The sequence below is a fragment of the Urocampus carinirostris genome, chromosome 16 (genome assembly GCF_059441175.1).
Source record: "Urocampus carinirostris isolate Australia breed hairy pipefish chromosome 16, RoL_Ucar_1.0, whole genome shotgun sequence".
NCBI lineage: Eukaryota > Metazoa > Chordata > Actinopteri > Syngnathiformes > Syngnathidae > Urocampus > Urocampus carinirostris.
Genome location: NC_142364.1, coordinates 23534345 through 23560427, shown reverse-complemented (window position 1 = coordinate 23560427; position 26083 = coordinate 23534345). Strand labels below are relative to the sequence as shown.

General features: G+C 38.6%; 1 protein-coding gene across 3 annotated transcripts in view; it reads left to right on the top strand.

The window, feature by feature from the left end:
• The window catches only part of znf618 (zinc finger protein 618), a 42710-nt gene extending 16776 nt beyond the window's left edge, over positions 1 to 25934 (top strand). For 2 of the 3 annotated variants that reach the window (XM_088355851.1, XM_088355850.1), the window contains exons 3-14: positions 175 to 252; positions 515 to 556; positions 7501 to 7590; positions 10794 to 10874; positions 11056 to 11145; positions 12056 to 12145; positions 12420 to 12497; positions 13398 to 13442; positions 14421 to 14498; positions 14907 to 15068; positions 16544 to 17643; positions 18895 to 25934. In XM_088355851.1, the coding sequence (XP_088211977.1) occupies positions 175 to 252; positions 515 to 556; positions 7501 to 7590; positions 10794 to 10874; positions 11056 to 11145; positions 12056 to 12145; positions 12420 to 12497; positions 13398 to 13442; positions 14421 to 14498; positions 14907 to 15068; positions 16544 to 17643; positions 18895 to 19428 (2468 nt within the window). In that variant the 3' untranslated portion in view covers positions 19429 to 25934. The remainder of the gene's footprint in view (positions 1 to 174; positions 253 to 514; positions 557 to 7500; positions 7591 to 10793; positions 10875 to 11055; positions 11146 to 12055; positions 12146 to 12419; positions 12498 to 13397; positions 13443 to 14420; positions 14499 to 14906; positions 15069 to 16543; positions 17644 to 18894) is intronic. The other variant, XM_088355852.1, reaches the window with a different exon arrangement.
• Positions 25935 to 26083: the final 149 nt, after the last annotated feature.

Genomic DNA, 26083 nt, shown 5'->3' with positions numbered 1-26083 from the left:
ATTACAGAAAATCCCTGTTTTATTTTAATATGTTAGCTGCCGCTTGCAGATTTCTATCTTCATCTCATATCTGTCTGTCTATTTATGAAAACACACAAACATGAAAACTGCTTTGTCAACTTGCACCTAATTCAGTCACATAACATGAACTGAAAAAGCCTTTCTTGCGTGTAGGTTCCTACGTATGCGGAGTTTGTGGGAAGAAGTACAAGTATTACAACTGCTTTCAGACACATGTCAGGGCACACAGAGGTAAGAGGATGTCTGGCACAAAATGTACATTCACCTGTTCAATCTTAGAAAATTCCCCTGTATGTTGATGTAACCTTTGTTTTTTACAATGTAGTAATTACACTTCTTATGCATCTTTAAAAGCTGCTTAATTCCTTCAATGAAAAACACTGTAAACTTAACAGTCCTCGTCCTTTTCTGGGGTGAACTTTGTATAACAATAACCGCACATCCTAAAGAAATGTTTGCATATTTACCTAATTTTAATTTTCCTACATTGCAGAAACTGAGAATATGGTTGCTGATCTACAACCAATGTCCAACAGTGAGTATTTTTGTGCATATCCTCTTTAAAGTAGTGTGTAATCCAGTGCCATCTAGTGGTCAAATGATAGAATGCAAATATTACAGTGCATTCCAGGAAGCCTCAGACAGGCTATACTTGACAAACTTACATCTGATTGTTACAGGAATCAGTTAATTTGCATAAGTAAGGCGGCAAAGAGAAAACCCAGTGAGCAGTATTTCTTCTTCAACAATAATCTGGAAAAAAATTTTCATGTCAAATTACTTGGGATGAATAGATCTTCTGACATACACAATGCAGTAGAGATGAATAATTGACTTTTATGTATTGTGCTGATCTTGAGGGCAGCATGATGTTACATTCATCAATCGGATACACCCAAACCTGGGACAGTAAAGTAAAAATCTGCCAACAAATTAGGCTTGGGCGATATGACAAGAATTGTTAGCATGATAAAACGTTTCCTATCGGTCAATATCGATAATGATCACGATAATTATCATTTTGTTTTTGCCCCTGAGTGAAATTTGAAAAAAAATCCTGTGCTTTTTTTTACCAATATTTAATGTCAGAACCAAGACACATGGAAACAAAGTATTACACGGCATTTCACAAATATGACATTTATCAAGTCATCTTGGTTGGCAAATTATTATTATTGCATTAGCGCCCCCATTTGCTCTGCGGGTCGAGTGGTGTATTTACTATTTAAATTATTATCAACATGTTACCTAGTGTTTACTTTGTATTTTTCGTCTACCCCTTTTTTTGCTTGTTGCTGCCTGTGCATCGACATGTCGGTCTGAATTGTGCACATATGTAAAGCAGCTTAACGAACCTACCTTATGTATATGCAAATATTTTCCAACTTCAAGGTTCTTTAAAATCTGTCATGTCAACATAACGCCGTGGACCCACAAAAGCACAGGCGGCAGGGCCAAAAAGGCAAAGGGAGACATTGACAGGACGCCTTTTTAATGTTTTCTAATGAATAAACACTGGAAATCAAAATTAGAGCACAGGTCATACTGGAAAGGGGATTACCTCATGTGTGATCCCTTCTCAAGGTATCTTAATTTTTCTCATGTTGAGGTTTCTGAGTTTTTCCTTGCCCTGATGTAGGTTTTAGATCAGGAAATAGTGTTGTAACAGTCTGTAGTTTGCAATAATCTGTGGTCTGTGCAGCCCTTTGAGACTCCTTGTGATTAAGGGCTATACAATCATGACTTGGAAAAAAATGAATAATTCTGAAAAATGCCACCTTCAGGGCTAAACAGTTTAAAGACATTGTGTTGTGTCTATACCATGCTACTACAACACTTTTTCAAAAAATGGATACATTTCAACTGAATTTTGCCAAAATTTATCTGATCAAAATTAGAGAACACTTTCAATGGTTTCACTGCAGATGTAATTGCTCACCAGTTCACTGATGAACATTGTAAGGATTTGTCACGCCATAGTCTATCGCCGACTGAAGACCCAATCTGTTTTGGCAAAAAAACAAAAAAAAAACAAACCTAGACTGACCTTTCTTGAGGCGCAGGTTGTGTGGACAAAGACCTGGTCAAGAGTTTACCTCAGTGATAAAAGCGCATTTAGTTTATTTGGATCCGATGGAAAACATTCATTTCGGCAACACATTGGACTAAACTAGAGGTAAGATCGGGCCAAAAAAAAGCACCCGAGCCCGACGCAGGCCCGAGGGGTATTAAACCCGACCCGGACCGAGCCCGACTAATTAACTGGATTTGCTGGCCCGGCCCGGAAGGGGCCCGAAATTACATATTTTATTTATAAGGAGGGGTGATTTATGATAACAAATTAAACTCTGCCTTTTGTTACAACATCTAGGCCTAAGTTATATAAAACTGTATAAACATTTACATCTTTTATATTTCTGTGTCTGCACTGCAGATGTTACATTAAGCGACAATCTGTCATTGACGTTTTTTTTTTTTTGAGGTAGCGAAAACATTTAAGGGCGTCCGTCATTTTGACGACTTGATCATTGGGCCATAATCCACAGCAGCAGTAGTAGTACGTCCTTAAGATTTTAGCGCAGCACTTTCATTGGGGGGGTGTTGACGTGTTGTGCCCTTTTCCGACTCCTATGCAAATTCCCCCCCCCCCCTGATCGTATTCTATATAAAACGCTTATTAAAACAATAAAGCGAGCTAATTATAATAATTGGGAGATCCTAGTCTATATAACGCGTTTATTTAAACAATAAAGCGTGATTTTATTCTGCAAATTGCGTTTTTTAACGCGGATGAAAATGTCACCAACGTCAATGTACGCTTCTGACAAAAGCGATCGTATTCTATATAAAACTCTTATTAAAACAATAAAGCGAGCTAATTATAACAATTGGGAGATCCTAGTCTATATAACGCGTTTATTTAAACAATAAAGCGCGATCGTATTCTACAAATTGCGTTTTTTAACGCGGATGAAAATGTCACCAACGTCAATGTACGCTTCCGACAAAAGCGATCGTATTCTATATAATACGCTTTAAAACAAAATAAAGCGAGCTAATTATAATAATTGGGAGATTCTAGTCTATATAACGCGTTTATTTAAACAATAAAGCGCGATCGTATTTTACAAAATGCGTTTGTTAATGTGGATGGAAAAGTCACCAACGTCACTGTACGCTTCCGACAAAAGCGATCGTATTCTATATAAAACGCTTATTAAAACAATAAAGCGAGCTAATTATAACAATTGGGAGATCCTAGTCCTAGTCCTAATTAATTAAAAAAAAAAAAAAAAAAAAAAAAAAAAGCAGGACCGGACCCGACCCGACCGTATGACTGACATTTCAGGCCCGACCCGGCCCGAAATTGCCTCGGGTTCGGGTTCGGGCTCGGGCCATAAATCTTAGGTCTAGACTAAACCCTAGATGTATAAAAACTCAGTGAAAATTGGAGGGGAAAATTGTCATGGTTTGGGGCATGTTTTCTGCAGCCAGAATTGGGCCTTTTAGTACAGCTACATGGCAGAGTGAATGAATGCAAGTGTGTATCAGAACCTTCTTCAACAGCACATGGTTCCTTACTTGCATTCATCGCCCAATCAGCCTGAAGTCTTTATGCAGGACAATGCTCCATGTCACACAGAAAAACAGGTAAAACATTTCCTCGAAGTTGAAACAATTGAATTAAACGCATGACCTGCCCAGAGTCCTGGTTTCAATCCAATAGAGAATCTCTGGGAAAGCTATGGTCAAAAAACCACCACAGACAATAAACTCTGGAAGGGGCTGGAAGAAGAATGGCCCAAAATCACACCAGAGCAGTGAAAGACGACTGCTATCCGATGGTCGCAGTCGTACTGAAAACATTCACAGCAGAGGCCTGTACACTTCTTACTAATTGCTGACTGTTGTAACTTTCAGATTTTTTTTCCCCACATCAAAGTCATTGTTGTTCTCTTATTTTGATCAGTGCATTTTCTAAAAAAATGTTTTTATGAGAAACGCCTTTTGTCGTTTTGTGAAAAAAAATGTTGTAGTACCATGATATAGACACAATAAAAATTAATTTAATTGTGGAACGGTGAAGATGGTATTATTTTAAAATGATTCCATGTCAAGTTGCTCTCTAATTTCTATCTCCACTGTAGATAGAGTATGTGTTTCCTTCCTTATAAGGTTTTTAACAAATTTGCACCATTTTTTTAGGTCGTCGACCGTAAACTAAATGCAGTTTTGCATAACGTCCACACGATGGTGACAAAATATTATGTGACGTAAAGAAAATGGTGTAGAATAGAATAGAATACAATAGAATATAGAATAGAATATACCTTTATTGTCATTGTTACAAAATGGGTTGAACATGTGTTGACAACAATATTGGGCGTGGCACTCCAGTTTCACATTGGACAGTGAGGATAAAAGAAAACAAAGAAGATAAAGGAACAAAGAAGATAAGGTTATAATTTACACAATATAAAGGAACAAAGTAGATATGGTTATCATTTACACAATATTTACTCAAGAAATGTGGGTATGTAGGGTGTTACATACAGTTTTGGGATCGTATTAGTGCAATATGCAGTAGTGCAAAAATAGTCAACATTGTGCAAAGTGAGCATAGGCATGAAACTGTACGTAATACAGTTATGAAATCAACAGGAAATATTCCACCCATCCATTATCTGCACCGCTTATCCTCAGTAGGGCCGCGGGGGTGCTGGAGCCGATCCCAGCTTTCTTCAGGCAGTGGGCAGGGGACACCCTGAACTGGTTGCCAGCTAGTCGCAGGGCACACAGACGAACAACTCACTCGCTCATTCACAACTAGGGACAATTTGGACCGGCCAATTAACCTGACATGCATGTTTTTGGAATGTGGGAGGAAACCGGAGTGCCCAGAGTAAACGCACGCAAGCACGGGGAGAACATGCAAGCTCCACACAGGAAGGTTTGATCTCTTAACCTCAGAACTGTGGAGCACACACGCTAACCACTGCGCTGCCCTGCTGCTCACTGGAAATATATATATTTTTTTAAATCAGAATTTTACACTAGAGTAAAACAAAATGTTTATAAAGTCCGGTACTTTTATTTGTTAAAAATACCTGTAAGTTAAGTATGTCTTTTTGTTTCAATTTTTATTACAGTACAGTATTTATGAATAAACACAACTCCCACAAAAAACAAGGGGTTACTGTACACCAACATGCTCTGGGTTCTGTAGTTTTAAGAGTCCAGACCTCAACCAAGAGGTAAATATATCACAGATTGGTGTAATTTCCGAAGTTTGCTTTTCCATTCTGTTTTAGTTGAACAGTTTGTATTCCCGTTTCTTAAAATAACAAACCCTTGTTGGTCACACAATTTCAAAATGTCTTTCGTGGCTTGGAAATGTTACGCATTTGGCATTTATAGTACCAAATAACCATAAGCGAGACCTGACGAAAGCCGGTATTTTATAACATCCATCCTATGTAGAGAGAATCTGTAGCTTCCCCAGACGGAAAAAGATTGCAGTCCGAAAATAACCACCTCCACTTCGTACATGTGCCCAATTCATTTTGTGGAAAGCACACACGAAGCGGTTGCACTAAATATGACGAGATCTCAAAAACCTTTCTGGGACGAAGGCCTTCTTGCTGTTTTAAGAATGGAATTGTCTTTATTGTCATTAATATCAATGTTGTGAAACTTTGTATGCAACGTGATTAACCATGGAACTCCAGGTTAATCATGTAATAAAGAATTTATAGACAAAAAAGGAAGGAGTATCGGGACAAAAGGCAGAACAAGTAATTACAACTTAGTGTTTAGAGACTGGCATAAGTTGTATAATAGTGCTGTTTGTGAATGAAAAACAATTGTGCATCTTAAAAGAAGTGCAATAACATTTCTCACAAAAAAACAAAAAAACAACCTGTCGAAATGAGTCACTGGTAGCAACGTTCTATTTTTACCTACAAGCTAATAAATGAGAAAAAAGTGGAAAATCATGGTTTTTTTTTTTTTTTACTTTTTAGCTATTTTTAAAGATACGTAAATCCAAAACTGAGTTTCATTATCCACATAAATAGGCTAAGTAGCTAAAACGGCACTTAAAATTCAACATTTCAGATTTTAGAAAATAAAAAAGTTATTTTAATGAGGATTTAAATGTGTGCTAAAATGTCTTTCAGTCTGGTTATTTTTTTGTTAAACTTTTTGGGGGTTTTTGGTTTGAACAATTTTATTGACACTATTAACAGCCAATAAACAGTGTGAGGTTTGAACAATTTTTTTCGACAATGTCAACAGCACTTAAGCATATTCACAATTTCGTTATATCTGACAACTTTAAAAATAACCTCCCCCTTTTAACAGTAAAAACATTTGAATGACATCACACCCAAAAAGGAAAATGGAACTTTAAACGTGATTTTTTTCAAGTTTTTTTTTTATCTGAAAACTGAGGATGGAAGGCCGTAATTCTAACAGCCATATTTTGAAATCAGTTCATCACAAAGCTTTGACTACTGTAACTTAAAAGACAGTAGTCTCTTCCTATGTTGTGCTTCACAGATTTTCAACGTGCTTAGCTTTCTGTATTCTGATTGGCTAAACAGTCCCTAAGAGAGTCAGTATTGGTAAAACGAATACCAGTAAATATTTACAAGTACACTGCAAATAGTACTTTTATTAAACAAATGGATGGATGGTATTATGAGTGTTATGAGTGCACTGCAGGAAAGAGGTCTAAATATAATGGAAGCTAGAGCTCTTGTTGGTGATAGGAAGGAGTGCGAGAGGTGTTGTGAAAGGATAGTGGGATTGTGGACGCGTTCTTAAGGATGGGCTGGGCACCCGTATGATGCGGCAGGGGTAAACCAGTAAAAGCTGTCGGGCCCTGCTGTTGAACAAAAGAGTGTTGTGTCACCCTGACCCGAGTGACATGGCCGCTCTCTGGTGTCCCATTACATCTGGAGGGACGAAAGCATGACCACCTTAGGTGCCGAGGTGCCTAACTTGTTTTTGTGTGTGTGTTTTTTTTGTTTGTTTTTTTTTTGCTGTTTTTTCCCCTTTTATTTTCTTTGTTATTGTATGTGTCTTGCTGTCAGATATGACCAAGGTAAATAGATAGATAGAATTAAACAAATGCTAGGGTCTCTTCAAAGGCTTTGTTTTATTTTCAATGTATGATAGATTATTTGATTTAATTTACTTCCTGGATTTAGCCTCAAATGGGTTCTTTTTGGAATGTAACCTCTGCAATAAATGAGGGCTCTGTGTAAGAACATTTTTCTTCACGCTCTGTAATTTAAGTCAAACGCATTGCTTGGTAAGCCCCAAAAAAACATGGGTTCATTTTTTGCCTTTCAGTTAAAACGGTAAAAATCTTTTTTTTTTGGAAACATAGTCAGTTAAAACCAAATCTAAACACTTTTTTAATCTCTCTGTCCCTGGAACAACACATTTAAATACTTGCACTTATATCTGTAGGTGGCTTCCGTTACTCCTGTGACATCTGCGGGAAGAAGTACAAATACTACAGCTGCTTCCAAGAACATCGTGACCTTCACGCAGTGGATGGTAACAGCAAATGATATACAGTGCATCCGGAAAGTATTCACAGCGCTTCACTTTTTCCACATTTTGTTATGTTACAGCATCATTCCAAATTGTATTAATTTAATCTCTTATCTCAAAATTCTACACAAAATACTCCATTATGACAATGTGAAAAAGTATTTTTTTTTACTTTTTTGAATTTATTAAAAATAGAAAACTAAGAAATCACATTTACATAAGTATTCACAGCCTTTGCCATGAAGCTCAAAATTGAGCTCAGGTGCATCTTTTTTCCACTGATCATCCTTGAGATCTTTCTACAGCTTAATTGGAGTCCACCTGCAGTAAATTCAGTTGATTGGACATGATTTTGAAAGGCACACACCTGTCTATATAAGGTCCCACAGTTGAGTGTGCATGTCAGAGCACAAACACCAAGCATGAAGTCAAAAGAACTGTCTGTAGACCTGCGAGACAGGATTGTCTTGAGGCACAAATCTGGGGAGGGATACAGAAACATTTCTGCTGCTTTGAAAGTCCCAATGAGCACAGTGGCCTCCATTATTCATAAATGGAAGACATTTGGAACCACCAGGACTCTTCCTAGAGCTGGCCGGCCTTCTAAACTGAATCGGGGAAGAAGGGCCTTAGTCAGGGAGGTGACCAAGACCCGATGGTCACTCTGTCAGAGCTCCAGCGTTCCTCTGTGGAGAGAGGAGAGCCTTCCAGAAGGACAACCATCTCTGCAGCAATCCACCAATCAGGCCTATATGGTAGAGTGGCCAGACGAAAGCCACTCCTTAGTAAAAGGAACATGGAAGCCCGTCTGGAATTTGCCAAAAAGCACCTGAATGACTCTCAGACCACGAGAAACAAAATTCTCTGGTCTGATGAGACAAAGATTGAACTCTTTGGTGTGAATGCCAGGCGCCATGTTTGGAGGAAACCAGGCACCGCTCATCACCAGGCCAATACCATCCCTACAGTGAAGCATGGTGGTGGCAGCAACATGCTGTGGGAATGTTTTTCAGCAGCAGGAACTGGCAGACTAGTCAGGATAGAAGGAAAAATGAATACAGCAATATATAGAGATATCCTGGATGAAAATCTGCTCCAGAGCGCCCTTGATCTCAGGCTGGGGCGAAGGTTCATTTTTCAGCAGGACAACAACCCAAAGCACACAGCCAAGATCTCAAAAGATTGGCTTCAGAACCACTCCGTGAATGTCCTGTAGTGGCCCAGCCAGAGTCCAGACTTGAATCCGATCGAACATCTCTGGAGAGATCTGAAAATGGCTGTGCACAAACGTCTCCCATCCAACCTGATTGAGCTTGAGACTTATTGCAAAGAAGAATGGGCAAAACTGCTTAAATAATAATAATAATAATTTCCTTGTATTGTCATTCTGTGTAACAATATACACAGAACGAAATGTCGATTGCACCTGACCCGTTGTAGCGAGCCGATGCAGCCGCAGCCAACAGAGGGCGCCGCCGACCACTTTTTAAGTCTTAGGAATGACTCGGCCGGGGCGCGAACCACCGACCTCCCAGTCTCAAAGCGGGCGCCTTACCATCTAGGCTACTGAGCGATAGGTGTGCTAAACTTGTGGGATCATATTCAAAAAGACTTGAGGCTGTATTTGCTGCCAAAGATGGATCAACAAAGTATTAAGCAAAGGCTGTGAATACTTATGTAAATGTGATTTCTTAGTTTTCTATTTTTAATAAATTCAAAAAAAGTTAAACAAAAAACAACTTTTTCACATTGTCATAATGGAGTATTTTGTGTGGAATTTTGAGATGAGGGATTAAATTACCGTATTTTCCGCACTATAAGGCGCACCGGGCTATAGGGCGCACCCCGAAAAAAATAGTTTTTGGTCCTATTTTTGACATACATAAGACGCACCGGATTATAAGGCGCTACAATGGGAACGTCGACAAAACAGTCAGATAGTTCAGTCAAACTTATTACCCCCTGAACATTCCGAAAGCTTGCAAAGACGCAAATACGTGTCGAGAACACGTGCGGATGCGGTGTCCGTACGATGTCACTCAAATGCATCGTTCCATCATTCGGAAGGTTAAAGTCTTGGGATTCCAGAAATGCCAACCATTCCTTAGTTTCTATTTTCTTTTTCGCTCGCAACTTTACTGTATATATGACAATAAACACTTGGAATTGAGTTTAATTTAAAAATAGACACTCCATTCCATCCATTATCTGCACCGCTTATCACAGAAACATCGAGTTCAGTCTTAAACAAGATACAGGGATAATATATATAGCCAGAGTAGCTCACCGAAGTCGTTGTGTTCATAATAATGTGCAGCCGTGGTCCTCTTATATCCGTGAGTTTAGTAAATCCAGGAGAATAAAATATTTACAAATACAAAATAGTAAAAAAATGCTTTCTGTGTGCCGTCAGCCACGTGCTATACGCATTCATCTTTTTCGGCTAATTGCAGGCTTTGTTTTGCCGTTTCAGCCAATGCCAGCCTGTAAATGATGAAAAGGATCCGCCCCTTGACCTCCGAATAACTTTAGCCAATAGTGATCGATTCAACTGATGATTGACTCGTCTTTTTTGGCCAATTGCAGGCTTTGTTTTGCCGTTCAAGCCAATGCCAGCCTGTAAATGATAAAAAGGATCCTCCCCTTGACCTCCGAATAACTTTAGCCAATAGTGATCCATTCAAATGATGATTGACACATTGGTTAGCCAATGAAACGCCGGTAAATAAATCCCGGCATACACCGCGGACTACTTGGCGTTCGGGGGAAAATCTAGTCGGCGGCTGAAAGTTAGTTGCAAGACTTTGCGAATTAATTTTGTTCCATAAATAAGGCGCACTGTATTATAAGGCGAATGGTCAGCTTTTGAAAAAAATAAAGGCTTTTAGGTGCGCCTTATAGTGCGGAAAATACGGTAATACAATTTGGAATGAGGCTGTAACATAACAAAATGTGGAAAAAGTAAAGCGCTGTGAATACTTTCCGGATGCACTGTAAACAACTAACAATGTTAAAAGATGTTTTATTCATTTATTTATAGTTATAATATTCAACAATATTTATACTCGACTCGTGCTTGTTTTCTATGAATCCCCTTGTGGGAAATATTTATTCCAATCCCATCAACAGGTTGGATGTTATACAGCGGGAATTTTTTTAAGGTATATTAAATTAACATCTTTCATCCGTCTTTCCTCTCCCTCTAGATCCATATGAGCAGGTCATGATACCCATCGATGGCCTTAAAGAGGAGGAGCCGATTGAATCTTATCCTAAAATTGGACCAAGTAAGACTTCTTGATATGTTTTAATTTATTTCTTATCCAATTTAAAGACTAATCGGGTGCCTTTCATCATGTTGTACTGTACTTATTGACTGCACTACTGTGTTATGCTATGAGTTTTAATATTTTTGGATACTTACGAAGAGAATTACTTTTTTCCTGTTCTTGCATTTCTCTTCTCCAGAAACAGGCAGCTTTGTTTGCGAGTTCTGTGGAAAACAGTACAAATATTTCAACCCATACCAGGAGCACGTTGCACTTCACACACCCATGAGTGAGCTCTTTGTTTCTTTCTTTTGTTGGTGCATTATGAGAGTTTTTTGCTCTCTTATAAACTTCAAAAATCTCTCCTGTTATGCATTTCCCCCTCTGCAACATCACTGGGAAGCCAATAGTTACACTCTTATCCATTGTCTGTGTATATTGTCAGCTAATGTTAATAGTTATTTATGCAAACAAAGACCAAATAAGTTATTACTGAATTTTACTGTATCGTTCCTTTCAGGAAAAAAATAATATAAAAAAAGGAAAAAGGACAATGTTCTGCTTAATGCAGAAGGATTAACATAAGCCGAAATCCCCCCAACTCGCAAATATAAAATGAAAAATCCAACTTGGTTCAATTTTTTTCCCATAAATGTAAAAAATACAGTCAATGTTGGATTTAACTATTGTTTTTCTTATCCACGGCCTCGTTCACTCTAAAATGAGTAAAAATCATTTATTCCCACTGAGCAATTAGGGCACAGAGATAACATCTAAAACTTCGTAGAAGAGAGAGCGTAGGTCTTACATGGTTAACACTACTGTGGCCTGTGGTTGGCTGATGGTATGTAATTTGCAATAGTCTTAATAATCATTGTTTTTTTTAAACTGTAAAATAAAATAAACAAATTGATCTCTTTCAATAAATGTCTCTTTTGTTTCAGTAGTTTTGTGCAATGCATTCATCAATTTTTCATTCGAAAGAAAATGTTGTTTAGTGGTGTTATATTGTAGTCTTACTTGATACATATTTCTAAATGTAATACAAATAATGAAATGTACTAAGAACATGAATTTTGTTGATGTATGTCAGGTGTCTTGGTATTACAACTGCATCAAGAAATGTCGTCTCCTGCAGCCCTTTTCTATTTAATGGCCATTTTATTGTAATGTTCTTGACATTTTTTTCTGTCTTTTAGGCTCCTTTGATTTGAAGGCATCCAGAGTCCAGGAGTGTGGGAGCCTAGACATGAGTAAATTTGGCCACAGTCAAATTGATAAGATGAAAAGTAAGCATGTGCAATACTTTTTTTTGGTTGCAATTTCTGTGATGTTGAAAGTATAGATAAAGCCCAAAACAATAGGGATTCGGTTGACTATTATCGCTTTATAATTGTTCTTTATTTGACTTCTTTCATTAAAACTGGCATCAGACAAAGTCAAGGAATACTAATTAAAATAACTTCATTCTGCATTTATTGTTGTTCATGGTTGTTTTCAACATCAAAAACCTTACCTCTTGCAAAATTAAAATCAGTGTCTGTTGTTTTTGTTTTGATGCAGGCAGTCAGTTTCGACGGAAACTGGAGAATGCCTTACAATCGAGTGTGGTTGACACAAACAGTTCAAAGAATTCGAGTGGTGAGTTTTTTTTTTTTTTTTTTTTTTGTCCAACAGAAGGGCACAGGACCTACGCCACTTTTCCTCACTGGAGTCATCCCAGCCATTTCCGGGCAATCTGAACCGATTGCCAGCCAGTCGCATGGCACACAGAGACAGACAACCATACACACGCTCATTCACACCTAGGTACAATTTGGAGTGACCAATTAACCTGCCATGCATGTTTTTGAAACGTGGGAGGGAAACTGGAGTGCCCAGAGGAAACCCACTGGGAGAACATGCAAACTCCACACAGGAAAGCTAATAGCTGGATTTGAACCCACGACCTCAGAACTTTGCCGCAGACACACGAATCACTCAGTTGTCGTGCCGCCCGAAATTTTAAAGGTCACACTCGCTGACATTTTATCTGCATCCCATGATTTTATGGTCAGTCAATTTATAGTGGATTTAAAATAAACACTGAAAAAAGTAGCTTCTTGTGTGAATAGAAAAATAAGTTAAATACAATCCATGACGTAATCATCCGATTAAAATCATAACGCAAATGCAGGAACATGTAGAGTACATGGAGGGAAATCAACCGCTGGTTTCTTTTCTCTTCTTCTGATCTTTCACTTGGATTACTTAACTTTAAAAAAAACGTTTGAAAAAAAAGCAAATGTAGCTCTGAATACTTTGCTGACCTTCTTAGAAGTGCATGTATGGAGTGGACCCTTCTGAAGAGCAATTCAGTATCAGAGTTAAGAATTTTTTTTTTTTTAATGTGTTCAATTATTTCTCTTAATAATAAAATAAATAATCTGCTTTTCTGAATAACCAAAAGATTTAATACAGAAAATAATGCAGGAAATAAAATGATGCAAACTACTTTTATCTTATTGGCCTTGCATCCATTTGTTATCTTCTTCTTTATAGGGACTCCTAGCCCTCTTGTGGCCACTTCCTTCCCTACGCCTCAGAGTAAGTACCATGAATATAACTTAAGAGTTAAAAGAAGTACAGACAGCATAAGCCTCCATTTTACTTCACTTTTAGTTCTTTACTAGCCATTGCACATCTACACATTTTCTGCATTCATCACTTCTGTGATGCCTGTACATTTATTGTACTTTTGGAGAAGCTTTGATCCAGATTCTTCATTGAACCTCCCCTTGATCTCAAAACGTTACAACCCATTTTTTTTTAAATATAGGCCACAAATAATTTACTCTACATTAATCCTCAACACTTGGGAAGGTGTCCGAATTTGTTAGGTTTTTTTATTTTTCACTGGGATTGTTTTCAGTCTCATGTTTTTGTCCGGGAGAAACTCTTGACACAACAAAAACAGGCTACAGTCCCTTTGCCAATCCAGGATACATGTTCGGGGTTTTCTCCAGAAAACTTAATAAGCCTGGTGGTCAAGGATAGGGCAAACCGGAGAAAATTTTAAATCGGCAACATATTAGTTATGGTGAAGTTGTGTGGTGAATGAAGTTGCTGAACATTGTGGGTTAGGATTGTTCAGTTTTTATTTTACTTTACGGCGCGGATGAACCCTGGTGGCCGCCAGGCTTATAAAGCACCTGGAGAAAACGTGTTTTCTCTTTATTGTAACAAATATTTCACTTTTCAATTGCCCTGGAAGGGATGGGCCACTCTGTCAACTGTCTTTTCCTCTGCTACTTTATTGGTTGCTCTTAGCACGCAGTATTTACACCTGCTCTCTTTGAATTAAAAAAAAAAAAATAACTGCAGCGTTTTCTATATAAATGCTCTATACTCCAAAAATATAAAGGATAATGAATCCATTTGCGAGCTCTAAATTTATCGTTTATAACTTAGGCCAACTTGTGGCATAGAGCCCTAACGGAGGCAGCCGTAACAGACAGATGCATTAGCATGTGCATTTTTGTCACTGGAGAGATTCATCTCTCTTGTCGGCCTTGTGATTTTTAGAACCCTACACTTGTGGTGCCTGTGGCATCCAGTTCCAGTTCTACAACAACCTGTTGGAGCACATGCAGTCCCACGCTGGTGAGTCCACTCTCACAGATGTGCATGTTGAGGCTCAGCAGCGAAACACGCATACAGTTTAAAAATGGCGGCAATTCTCCAGGAAGTCTTTTCAACGAGTTTTAGCCATGAAGGTCTTCTATGTGGTTGTTGCAGACCTGGTTCTGGGGCACCTAGTTTGGATTAATTTCCTCACTGCTTAGGTAAAATCTTAGTAGTGGCTTGATTAGTATTATGCAATTACAAAATAGTTAGCACAAGGGCTGGATTACAGATTGTTACACTAGCGTAATGGGGTTAAGAACATCGTAACCCTCACCTCCCTTTTCTTTTTCTTTTTTTCTTTCATATTCAACATTCTCGCACTTCTTTGTATTTAATTTAAAGAATACGATGTAAAAACAAATCATTCTTGCTCTTCATTACCAGCTGACAACGAGAACCATACCAAAGGGGACTCTCCAAAAGCTTCCTCAGCCTCTGGTCCTCAGGATCCGCTGTGGAGAGCGTCTCCTGCTCAGGCCCCTGTCCCTCAAGTCAAACTACAGCTACAACCTCAAAATCTCGCCCAGAGGAATCACAATGTCCCTCGTATGTAGTTATTTATTTATTACATGCATACAGCAGGAATTTAGCACTTTCTAAACAATACATTTTACAATGTGATCTGTATTCTAGGAAATAACTCAGATCTCTGCTGAGGGGAAAAACACCATATTTTAACAATAAGTGAACTATAATTAAGCTCATGTCAGGGGACAAACTCATTGTGATGTTTTGTTTTAAAAACGTCTGTTAAAAGAAATGGACTTAGCCAAGTGGTGTAGCTTTTCATGTGTGTTTGAAAAGTATAGTCTAGTTGCAAGGTCATTCACTGATGCAGGAAAAACATAAATCTAAAAATATTTATTGCCTAAAAATATGCTATTAATAACTGATTCAAAAACCCTTTTTCCACTTTTCAGAGTGAGCATTCATAGGACTGTCTTAGAAAAATACAATATTGTGTCAAAGTTCTTTGTTTTCTGTTGTGCAATAATAAAGCAAACGCCATACATCCTGGATTTTATTGTTTTAATATTGTCAATTATGGTGAATCTTCCTCAAAATATTAAAACTTCATGATCAACAAGACGGGTATGCTGTAATAAACCGGGAATTTATGGCATTTATGGTTTTTGATTGCATTAACAAAAATGAATATTATCACAATATCTAAATTATTCAAGACAGTCCTGTATACTTTTTACTCAGCTACAAATGCAAGTGGCTACTGTCGCATGCTGGTAATAACCATTTCAAAAACCCAAGTTTGGGCAAATTTTGGGGCTGTACCCTATCCCCGCCAACTTAAATTCTGTCCTGCATTTAAAACTATGTTACTTTCTGCCATCATCTCCTGGCTTAAAGTCATGATTGCAGTCTCGGTCAGCCCAATTATCAAGTACATGCATTTCTCATACAAGCTTGAATACACTTTTTTCATCATTTTTTTTTTTTTGTTGGCGTTTGGACTGTATTTGAAACACAAATTTTCTTATTTTTACCATTTTCATGCTACACGAACAAAAAACTGAGATGACGAGCATAAAGTCACTCTTCAACCTTCTTCCACTCTACCCCCATTCCTTCTACCTAATCTGTTACGGATTCTAAACAGTGATGGTTAAAGTTACATAAAAGCAGATAGGCACGATGGAAAAAACAGAATAAAGGCTTTTCGAACTCAATTGGGCATTTCTCACACGTACTTATTAGAGAAAATATGGTACTTTCATTGTTTAAGAACACCTCAAACAATGAACCCACCTACAAGGGACATAGGAGTGTAGAATCTGGGCTGGCAAACAAGAGCATGGCACATCTGAGATGTTATTTTGGACTTCAAATTATTCACCGGTCCTCAACTATAAAAATTGAGGGGAAGAGATACTTGAACTTAGTCCACTTCAAATTTTGTTGACCCTCACAGTGATACTACTAAAATACTGTATGGACACTAAACTTACCCGACTGTTGTGGTTCATTGGGATCTATTTTTACCAAATGTTTGTCTATGTGTCCAGATAATAGCGGGCTGCCCGAGAAGGAGCGGCTCCAGGTGGCCGAGCGTCTCTTACGGGTAATGTGTTCGGATCTGAATATGCTCAACGTGCTTAACAGCAAGGACTTCCTAAAATTAGCCCAAACGCTGGTAGACACGGGGGCACGTCACGGCGCCTACTCCACCCGCGATGCCCTCGGCAGCATGAGTGCCTTGGCGCTGCGTCAGCTGCCCCGCATGTATAACCAGGTGAAAGTCAAAGTCACGTGCGCCCTGGGCTCCAATGCCTCACTCGGCATCGGCGTCACTTGCCACTCCCAGACATCCGGCCCAGATGCGTGCTACGTTTTGACCGCCTACCAGGTGGAAGGCTCCAGACTAAAACGCTACGTACTCGGCGTACGGGAGGCTGAGCTAAGAGAAGGACCAGAGCAGATCCACCACTGGGTCCAAAACGTGTTGTCTGAGTTTGTCATGTCAGACATTCGCACTGTGTATGTGGCGGAGCCCCGGGTGTCGGCCGCCGGATTTGGGGCGTCCCCGCTGAGCGGTGGCAGCAGGGGCAGGATATGCCTGCGCTGCGCCGGTTGCTCCCTCGGTGCTGTGGTCCAAGCAGTCCTGGGTAAGCGCAGCCTGCAGGGACGAGGGCTTCACGAGCTGGCCGAACTCCTCGCCACGTGTAAAGACATTGCTGCTTCCACCACGCTGTCACTGAGGCAGGAGCAGAACACCAACGCGTCCCCCAGTATGACCGAGGAAGGCGCACAGGGCAGCGCTGGCCAGTGCCCCACGCCTCCCTGCTGGGACCGTACGGCAGAGGCTCTCCTGCAGGTCCATGCTCATTTCGAGCACATTTGCGAGACGTATGGGCGCAGCAAGTCCACGGCGCCGCTGCTCCAGGGTCTCAACAAGCATTTGCTCGGAACGCTGACTTGTCTGCTGGCCCCCCTGCGCCTGGCAGCACTGGAACTGAGCAGCCAGAGGAGGCCTACCTTGCAGCAGGTGCTTCCTGTTTACCTGCGCCTGGAGAAGTTTTTCACTTCCAAAGCTGGAGAAGCGGGAACAGGCATGGCCAGCAAACTTTGTCACTACTTCCTCGAAGCGCTCAAGGAAAACTTCAAGGTATGTTTTTTTTTCTCCTGTGACATTTAGGGTTCGTACGGGGTGCTTGAAAACATTGAAAATGCTTCAATTTTAATGGTTCTCGATGTTTAAAAAGTGTTTGAATTTTGGGTGAAGTGCTTTTAAATGCTTGAAATTATTTCTCGTAGTCTGACTAGATAGACCACGCATTAAATGAATAAAAATAAGTGACAAGCCTTGGCTCAACTTTCTTTTTTCCCCAATTTGTTATGATTTTAATCGAAAATACAAACTCAACTGAAATGTACTGCTTTGAAAACCAAATTTAGCAATATTGACTAACAGCTTTTCAATGTTTTTATTGCATGCATTCAGCAAAGATGACCTTTTCCCCCAAGGTGGGCATTTTTAACAGTATAACTTGGCAGCAGTAGCCAGGTTAAACCTTATGTATCCGGGTGATTTGTTAATTATTTGCATACCCGTGAAATTGTTGATGATTGATTTGAACTAAGTTCAATGCAGTATGCACCCCAGTTTTCATGTTTACGCTTGCAAGTTGAAAGACAAACAATTCCAAATGAAATACCCCATCTGGCAAAAAAAATAGTATTAGTGTGTCAGGGCACAATTGAATCAACACATTTATTATTTTGTGTTTCTAGGCTATAAGGCACACCAAAAAAACCTTAATTTGCCAGAAATTTAAATATGCACATTATAATACGGTGCACCTTATATGTGGACAAAATTGGAATCACGATACCGTATTTGTGCAAATATTGATCAACCAATGCATTTGGTGCATGGGGATCGAACCTTACAGCTCGTAAGAGCACCAAATGGTTAGTTGTTAACAATTGCACTTCATTGAATGCAACGGAAATCAAACCCAAATCACAGCAGTGAGAGCCACATGTCATGTGTTTTTTGTGTACTTAGTGATCTGTGTTGGATTCTAGTTGCATCCAATGCTATGCAATTGTATACAATTATTGTTAGGGATATATTCCGACTAATCAATGTGTAAATACAGCACTATTCTATTATTTGGGTAACCCTAGCTCTTACAGTGGTTTTAATTCCACGCACCTTATAAACTGGTGTGCCTTATATATAAAAAACACATCACAAAAGACTAATTTTGGGGGCGCGCCATTATTGTGGAAAATACAGTATATTGTTTTAAATGTCGAAACAGGATAATTTCTTCTCACGTAAACCCTAAATATTTGCTCTAAGATAAACAATAACCATTTCGTCTGACCCCTTTAACCCCCCACCATCCAGGTTGAGCGAGCCCACCAGGTAGCAATGGTGCTGGACCCCCAGCTCAAGCTCCGTTTGGTTCCAGCTTACCAGCACGAGGACATCATCTCCAGAGCATGCGAGCTCACGGCCGAGTCGAAAGATGGAATCATGGCCGCCTCTGGTTCGTCATGTGGCGAGGAGCGGGACAGTGACGGCCCACCCATGCCCAAAATAACCCGAGTGGAGGGCGCCGGCAACAATGGCGGCATCTCCAGGTTGACTTTGAGTACCAAAGAAGAGAATCAGAGCCACGTGCGGCAAGAGATTTTCCAGTACCTAGCGGAGCCTCTCGTCCAAGGCACAACCGATCTCTTCCACTACTGGAGCTCCACCATGGGTGACAAATTCCCCAGGCTGGCTCGCCTGGCACTCTGGCTCCTGGCCGTGCCCGCGGTAGGCATCCGCAACGAATGTGTAACAGTGTGCGAGCAGAGCCTGGCTATGAAGAGGAGGCAGCAGGTAACAGCTGAAGAAATGAACAAACTCATTTTCCTTCGCTCCAACATGGGCTAAGTGACCAAACCTTCCACCACAGACTTATTTATGTTAGTTTAGACTGACCGTAATGCTAAGAACGAAATGGCTTTGAGGTTAACACAAGGCTGGAGTTGTCTTGAACGCTATAGCACACTGACACGGAGCGATTCAGTTCTTTAGGGAGGGAATGATAGCTTTTTGGGTGTCAGGTGAGCTTTTTTGCTCTGGCATGGAAACTCGAATGCTTTAAGGCTGCATGCTGTTAAAAATGGGATGCCAGGTGATAAGTTTAAACTTAAGTAGACACTCAAAGTAAGAAGAGAAGACATTAATGGATTTTGAACTTGCAAGGAGAACAGGGAGAGAAGCACTCAGATAGAAAAGTCTAACCAGTTCCACAGACCTTTCTCTGACCCCTTTTTTGGATTACATATCTTAGGTTACAAAAGTCGATCCACTTTAAAGGGTGCAGTAATCAAAGAACAGCCACATGCGTGATAGTAGTCAAACTAATGAGCCGGCATCCTATGAAATCTCGTTTCCAGGTGTCCAATATCAAAAACAGAAAAACACTCATCACCAGGTAAGGCCAGTAAGGGGGAGTGACATATAAACTGTTCCAAAATGTCACCGCCTTTTTAAACCATGGTTTTAAAGACGACATTTGGGACAATGGCAAAGTGATCGATTTTTTTTTGTAGATTTCTCAGCCTCTCAAAGCTGCTACAACACTTTCTTTTATCTAAAATTATTAAATATACAGTATGCAAAGTTAGTAACGTACCGCACGGATTATGTCACTCATTACTCTACAAACACATGTTTTTATTTAATCTGCAATCTTTTGCCCTCCCTGTTTCACAAGATACTACAAATTTAGCGTCTTTATTTTTAAAAAATGTGATTTTAAATAATATTTTTTCTTGGAAAAAAATTCCAAACCGACAGATTTCAAATTGTATTTTTAATCGTAAAGACGAATTTATTAGTTGGATTTAGTCACATGATGTAAAAAAAAATGTTAATTTGCATTTAACTTCCTCCAGTTCCCCTTCTTTTAACGTAGCCTCAACGTCACTTCCAACATTACAAATGCTAACAACAATGTAGTTCTCTGCAGCTGCTTTCTTGTGGGTGATGTGTTGTGTGAGAGGGGCTACTTCTTTGACTTTTAAAAATAGCTTTCGTGTGGTACGCTATTACAACAAACAACATACCTTGTCTCTGGTAGGTGAATTATTTTGCAGTTCTTTCCAAATATTTAGGGATGCACGATAATTATCGGACTGATAATTATCGGACAGATAATGGCAAAATTTGTCTTATCGGTCCGATAACAAAATAAAATCCATGGATAATTGGGCCACACTATCAAATTGACTACTTTTGTTGGCTATCAAATATTTAAAACACTGTAAATGTAAACAAAATATTCACATAAGTTATAATTATTATGTTCTGTGTGGTTTAAATTGTAAACACTTAAAAGAAATACATTTATACCCCATTGGCAGAAAATCTTGCCCCTTTCAGGTCTTATTTTCCCTAATTGATTACTTTTAAATTATGTTCCTATAAACCAACTGATATTGAATTAGTTGTTTTTTATGTTGTACAAAATTATATTCAATATAATTACTGTATTGAGTTGACTGTTGAGTTTTAATAATATACATGTAGACAAGGTATATTGGTTATCAATATCAGTCTGATTAAACAGGAAGGTTTTGATGGGGAAAAACGGTTAACGTGCATCCTTAATTTAATTCAATAATAAAGTCTTTTTTAGATGACAAGGCGATTTTAGCTAGCTCACTGTTGAAACATTTTGACCTTATGTTCATTTCTTTGATTTTTTTTCCCCGTTGTAATGTAAGTTTATTTCATAAGGCATTATGAATTGTGCGGAAGTCAAAACGCTCAAAGAAATGACCGAGTTTGCCAGTTTACCTCACCCTAGTTTGACGTCTATATTGAGCTGCACCCTTAAATGTAGCTTGTCGTGTCTTTCAGGAAAAACAAAAAGTAGGACTGAGGTGCTTTGCACGTCCACCCTAAAAAGTCAGTTTTTATAATGATCTGTGTGGACTTAATACCTCCTTATATGGCCTTGGACGGATGGAAGTTAAGTTGTCTATATGGTCTTTTTATTATTTACATTTTATCAACAAAAAATAATGCCTTTATGTTGCTAATTCATTGCCTTTTTCTGCAACATCCCTTATTTTTGTTTCTTTTGACTGACTGGTGGCCCTGTAAAATGTACGGCTTAAATTTTTTTCGGGCGGCTGCCTCCGAATTCTCTATCGTGAGAATTTACGCGCATGTGCTGTTGACTTCAATATTAAAGAAAGGTCCGCAATCGTCTTCAATTAATACTATATTAGTATATTTTACAGTATTCTATTTAAACAGTGTCAATAGAATTACCCGTCAGAACCCTCACCTACTGCTTTAGATGCCACACACGTTTTCATATTTATAATGTTTTTACTTAAAAATGCATGCAGTAGATTTTTATAATTCAAGATTTATCTTTTTTTATGGTATTTTTGAGGGACACTTTATTTCTGGACTATTGATGGGCATTGAACGATATTCCTTTTAAACATTTGTTATTTTGTCATTGAATGCTATTTTTGCTCATGTACGGTAGAACAGGGGTCACCAACTGATTAGCGTGAATGGTTACCAATTTGATGTGCATTTCTTAAACAAAAAATCATGTTATCACTATAACATTACTTTATTGTGTGATTGCTATGTTATTAAAGAGTATGGTTAAAACTGGCTCAAGTCAACCACTAAACCAGCGGTGTTAAAATGATTTTCACCAAGGCCCACGTCGGCAAAACTGGCTGTCCTCAAAGGGCCTTATGTAAAATAACTCTGAATTTTTTTTTTTTTTTAAGTTACAAGCATTACAGTTTCATTGAATAAAAATCTAGCTAAAATATGTTAATAATTAGATATAACAACGTTTTTTTTACATTTGCTAGGTAATATCTCAATCCCCGCATGTTTTACATTGTCAAGGAAACACTCCAGTATAGTGGCTCTGAGCTGTCCATTTGCTTACAGGCATTGTGGGAAATGGTGTTTTTGGACAAAGCAGTCTTGAACCATTAATTCTGAGATGCTCAAACATTTTAAGCCCCTGTGGTCCAGATAACATGATGTGGTGGGCCACATTTCGCCCCTAAGCCATGAGTTTGACACATATGCACCAAAACATCAGCCTTCAGGGTACGTACGGGTGCCTGAATTCCTCGCGATTTCTTGACTTTTAATTTTTTCAAGGATTTAAAAGTGCTTGAATTAGGGGTGAAGTGCTTGTAAATGCTCCAAATTGTTGCCATGTTTTACAACAAGTCTACCTAAAAATGACGCGGTCATTGTTCTCTGACGGCTTTCCTCATGATTTACGGCAGCTGGCACTAGTTTGTATGGCATTGTCCTATGAAGTGTCATCGCCCCTGACGGGTCACGCCCAAAAGGACAGGTGCATGCTACACCTAAACGTGTGTGTTGGAATTAAAGGAATGTAGCATTTCCCAGTGGTAAATTGTAATGGAAAGAACTTCCTACAACTTAAATGGGAGCTACATATTACTCGTATGCAGTTTTTACCTTAAACCTACCTATTTTTTTGAGACTGTGGGTCGTCTCACCGAAGAAATGCAAAATTAAGAAGGAAAAAACGTATATACCGAAAACCCTCCTGCAGAGATTGTCTCTAAAACGTATATACTAGCGATTTACTCAAGATCTAAACATCATATATCTTAATAAATACACACGTAAGATTAAACATCAAATATGTAAATCGCAGATATATTCTTGGCTCTGTAAAATACACATTTGGAAAATTGACTTTAAAAGCCCTTAAAAAAGTGCTTGAATTTGGCCTATAAAAAGTGTCTTGGAACCCTCTTTTATTTAAAGATACTGATCAAGTCTATGATTTCTCATCCCAGTTACAAATCCAATTTCCTAGAATGTCACAATGACCCACGTACCCCACGCTGGTGACCCCTGCTTGTCGATTTTAGTCGTGAATATCAAAGGACTCACAACAGCAGCGGCGTTGTTTTTTTCGCAATATTTGAACGGTTCACCATCTAAATAAGCTAAACACAATGTTTTGTCTTCCTGAAATTAGCCCAATCTCGCACACTAAAAACCAGACCGGCTTCCGTTACCATGACAACTGGAGCCTGATCTCGCAAGTTTGTTTTTTCAATGCCATGCTGATCCATTACTCAAAAGCGACCCTTGATTGTTGACTTCGGTCCCAAGAAAATCGGCCAGTTTTGTCCTTAATGTCCAAGGTTGGTACGTTTGCGTATTTGTCCTGATAACGGGGTGCGAGACTGATCATTTAAATATATCGAACGCACTTCATATTTAAAACCAAAACACCTCACTGGCTACTCTCAAGCTATTTGATTGATAGTGATTTGATTCAAGGGACAGCGTGTATTATTTGACCACACGATGTCTGTGTGGTGTAGTGTGACCGAAAATGAATGATAAAGAGCACATGAAAAAATACTGACTACAGAGACTCAAAGTTACCAAATTGTGTTTTTTCACCTGTAGCAGCAAGATGGTGGACAGTGATCTCATATGAGGTTTATGTTATGTAAAATAAATCAATTTTTCGACCTACTAGTATTTTAAATGAAAAACATTTTTTTTTAAATGCATCAACTTTTTTTACCACTAGATGGCGCTAAATAATGGAAACAGTATCTCTCAAGTGTTTTTTTCTTTTTGCTGTTTTTGTTCTTTTTCTTCATTTTCCCCCTTTTTCCTTTCTTTTAACCTTGCTTTTCTTTTTTCTTTACCCTTTAATTTCCCCTCTTTCTTTCCTACCTTTTTTCTTCCTTTCCTTTGTTTGCTGTTTTCCGGTTTCTTTTCACCCTTTTTCCTTGTTTTCCTTTCTCCTTGTTTTTCTTTATTTTCTCTTTTCCTCTTTTTGTATTTTTTTTTCCACTTCCCCTTGTTTTTCTTTCCTTTTCCCTCTCCTCTTGCATTTTCCTCATAATTTCCTTGCTCTTTCCCCCTTTTCTTTCCAACTCTTTCTTTTTTTCTCTACTTTTTTGCCTTTTCTTAGTGTCTACCTCTTTTCCCCCTGTCTCCTTTGGTTTTTTTTCTCAGCTTTTTTTCTTTTCCTATTTTCATTTTCCTCCCATTTTTGGCTTTTGTCTTTTTTTCCAACAGGCTAGAGTGTTTTCTGAATTTGAGTCTGTAGTTTTTGATCTTTGTTGTTCTTTGTAGCACTCCTTTTCATTTGCACTACAGTGGCATCTAGTGGTCAAAGATCAAACACTGTCCCTCTAAGGGTTATTGCTATCAAAACATACAATATAAACAAAGCTGTTACTGTACATTTTGATTTTCTAAATGTGTGTACAAGTCTTAAATCCGCTCACTCCCATTTTTTGTGCAATTTCACCACACTCCATAATAATGTAAAAAAATTGTTTCCATCTAATCTTGACCATTTTTTTTCTTGGGTATAAAAACGACCGCCATTTTTTTATTCAATATATTATTAATGGGTAAGGGGGAAATGTACTTTATTCCAAAATACGCAAATTAAACAGTTTACCTCACTCTTAAGAGTTGCTGCTCATGCTGAGAAGAATAAAAACAACAAATACTCTTTGAAGGTTCTTTTTTTCCCCTCTGCCAGGAATAGATGAAGGGATTTGTGAATACGTTTTTAAAAATGTATTTTAAATAGGACACGCTCTGGGACGCAATGCCATGAGTTGACGAATGACGTCACGCGATCTTTTTTGTTTCCTGCTTCAATGAGAATTGTATACAAAGGTAATTATGCATGCTTTTATTTCATAAGATGATATAATACAGTTTGAAGACAGTTTTCGGTTTTGTGACCTCGCGGCCGAGGTACTGCTGATCTTGTTGACGTCATCCGTATTTTGTAAATACGAAAGAACTGCTGTTTTCATGCCACGAGGGGGCGCCAGAAAAAAACAGTAGGGAGCGCCCGTAACATTATACCTCTTTTTTCTACAGTAGCATTACAAGGAGATAAAATAATAATTTCAAAAAAAGTCTTTTGATATTATCAAAGAACTCAACTTAGATACTGTTAGCCCAGCCGCTGTAAGTTTGATTTTTAACTTATTCAGACGTCAGTTGTAAAAAAAATTAAAAATTGCTAACACTGAGAGGTGTATTTTGGCTTGTAGTGTGCATTTTTAAATCAGGTTAACAACCGTGTGTTGATTTGAATCCTTTTCATTTTCTACTGTTCTACTGTCTGATCTTTTGTGTTTTTTTTTTCTTCCTATGTAGATTCCCACCTGAGTTGTCTTATTATTAGTAAGCCTAATTTATACTTTTGTAGCAACACTATTTTTATATAACGACAAAGTAAGGGTTTAGTGTCCTTTTTTTCTTCTGTTTTTGGTGTCTTCTAATGGCAGCGCTGTTAAACTGTTTCTGAACTACATAACCCACTGTAGTACGTGATGTGTGAATAAACTCTTAATCTGTGTCTGAAATCTTGTGTGTGTTCTTTCTATCAGCTTTAATATCCAACCTGAGGAATGACCCATATCGATAGGGGAAAGCAGATAACATTTTTCTTTTAAGGGTCGGTTGGCTCCTCCAAGATCTGCTACCTTACCGTGGTGAAGTTTGTGTCGCCCAA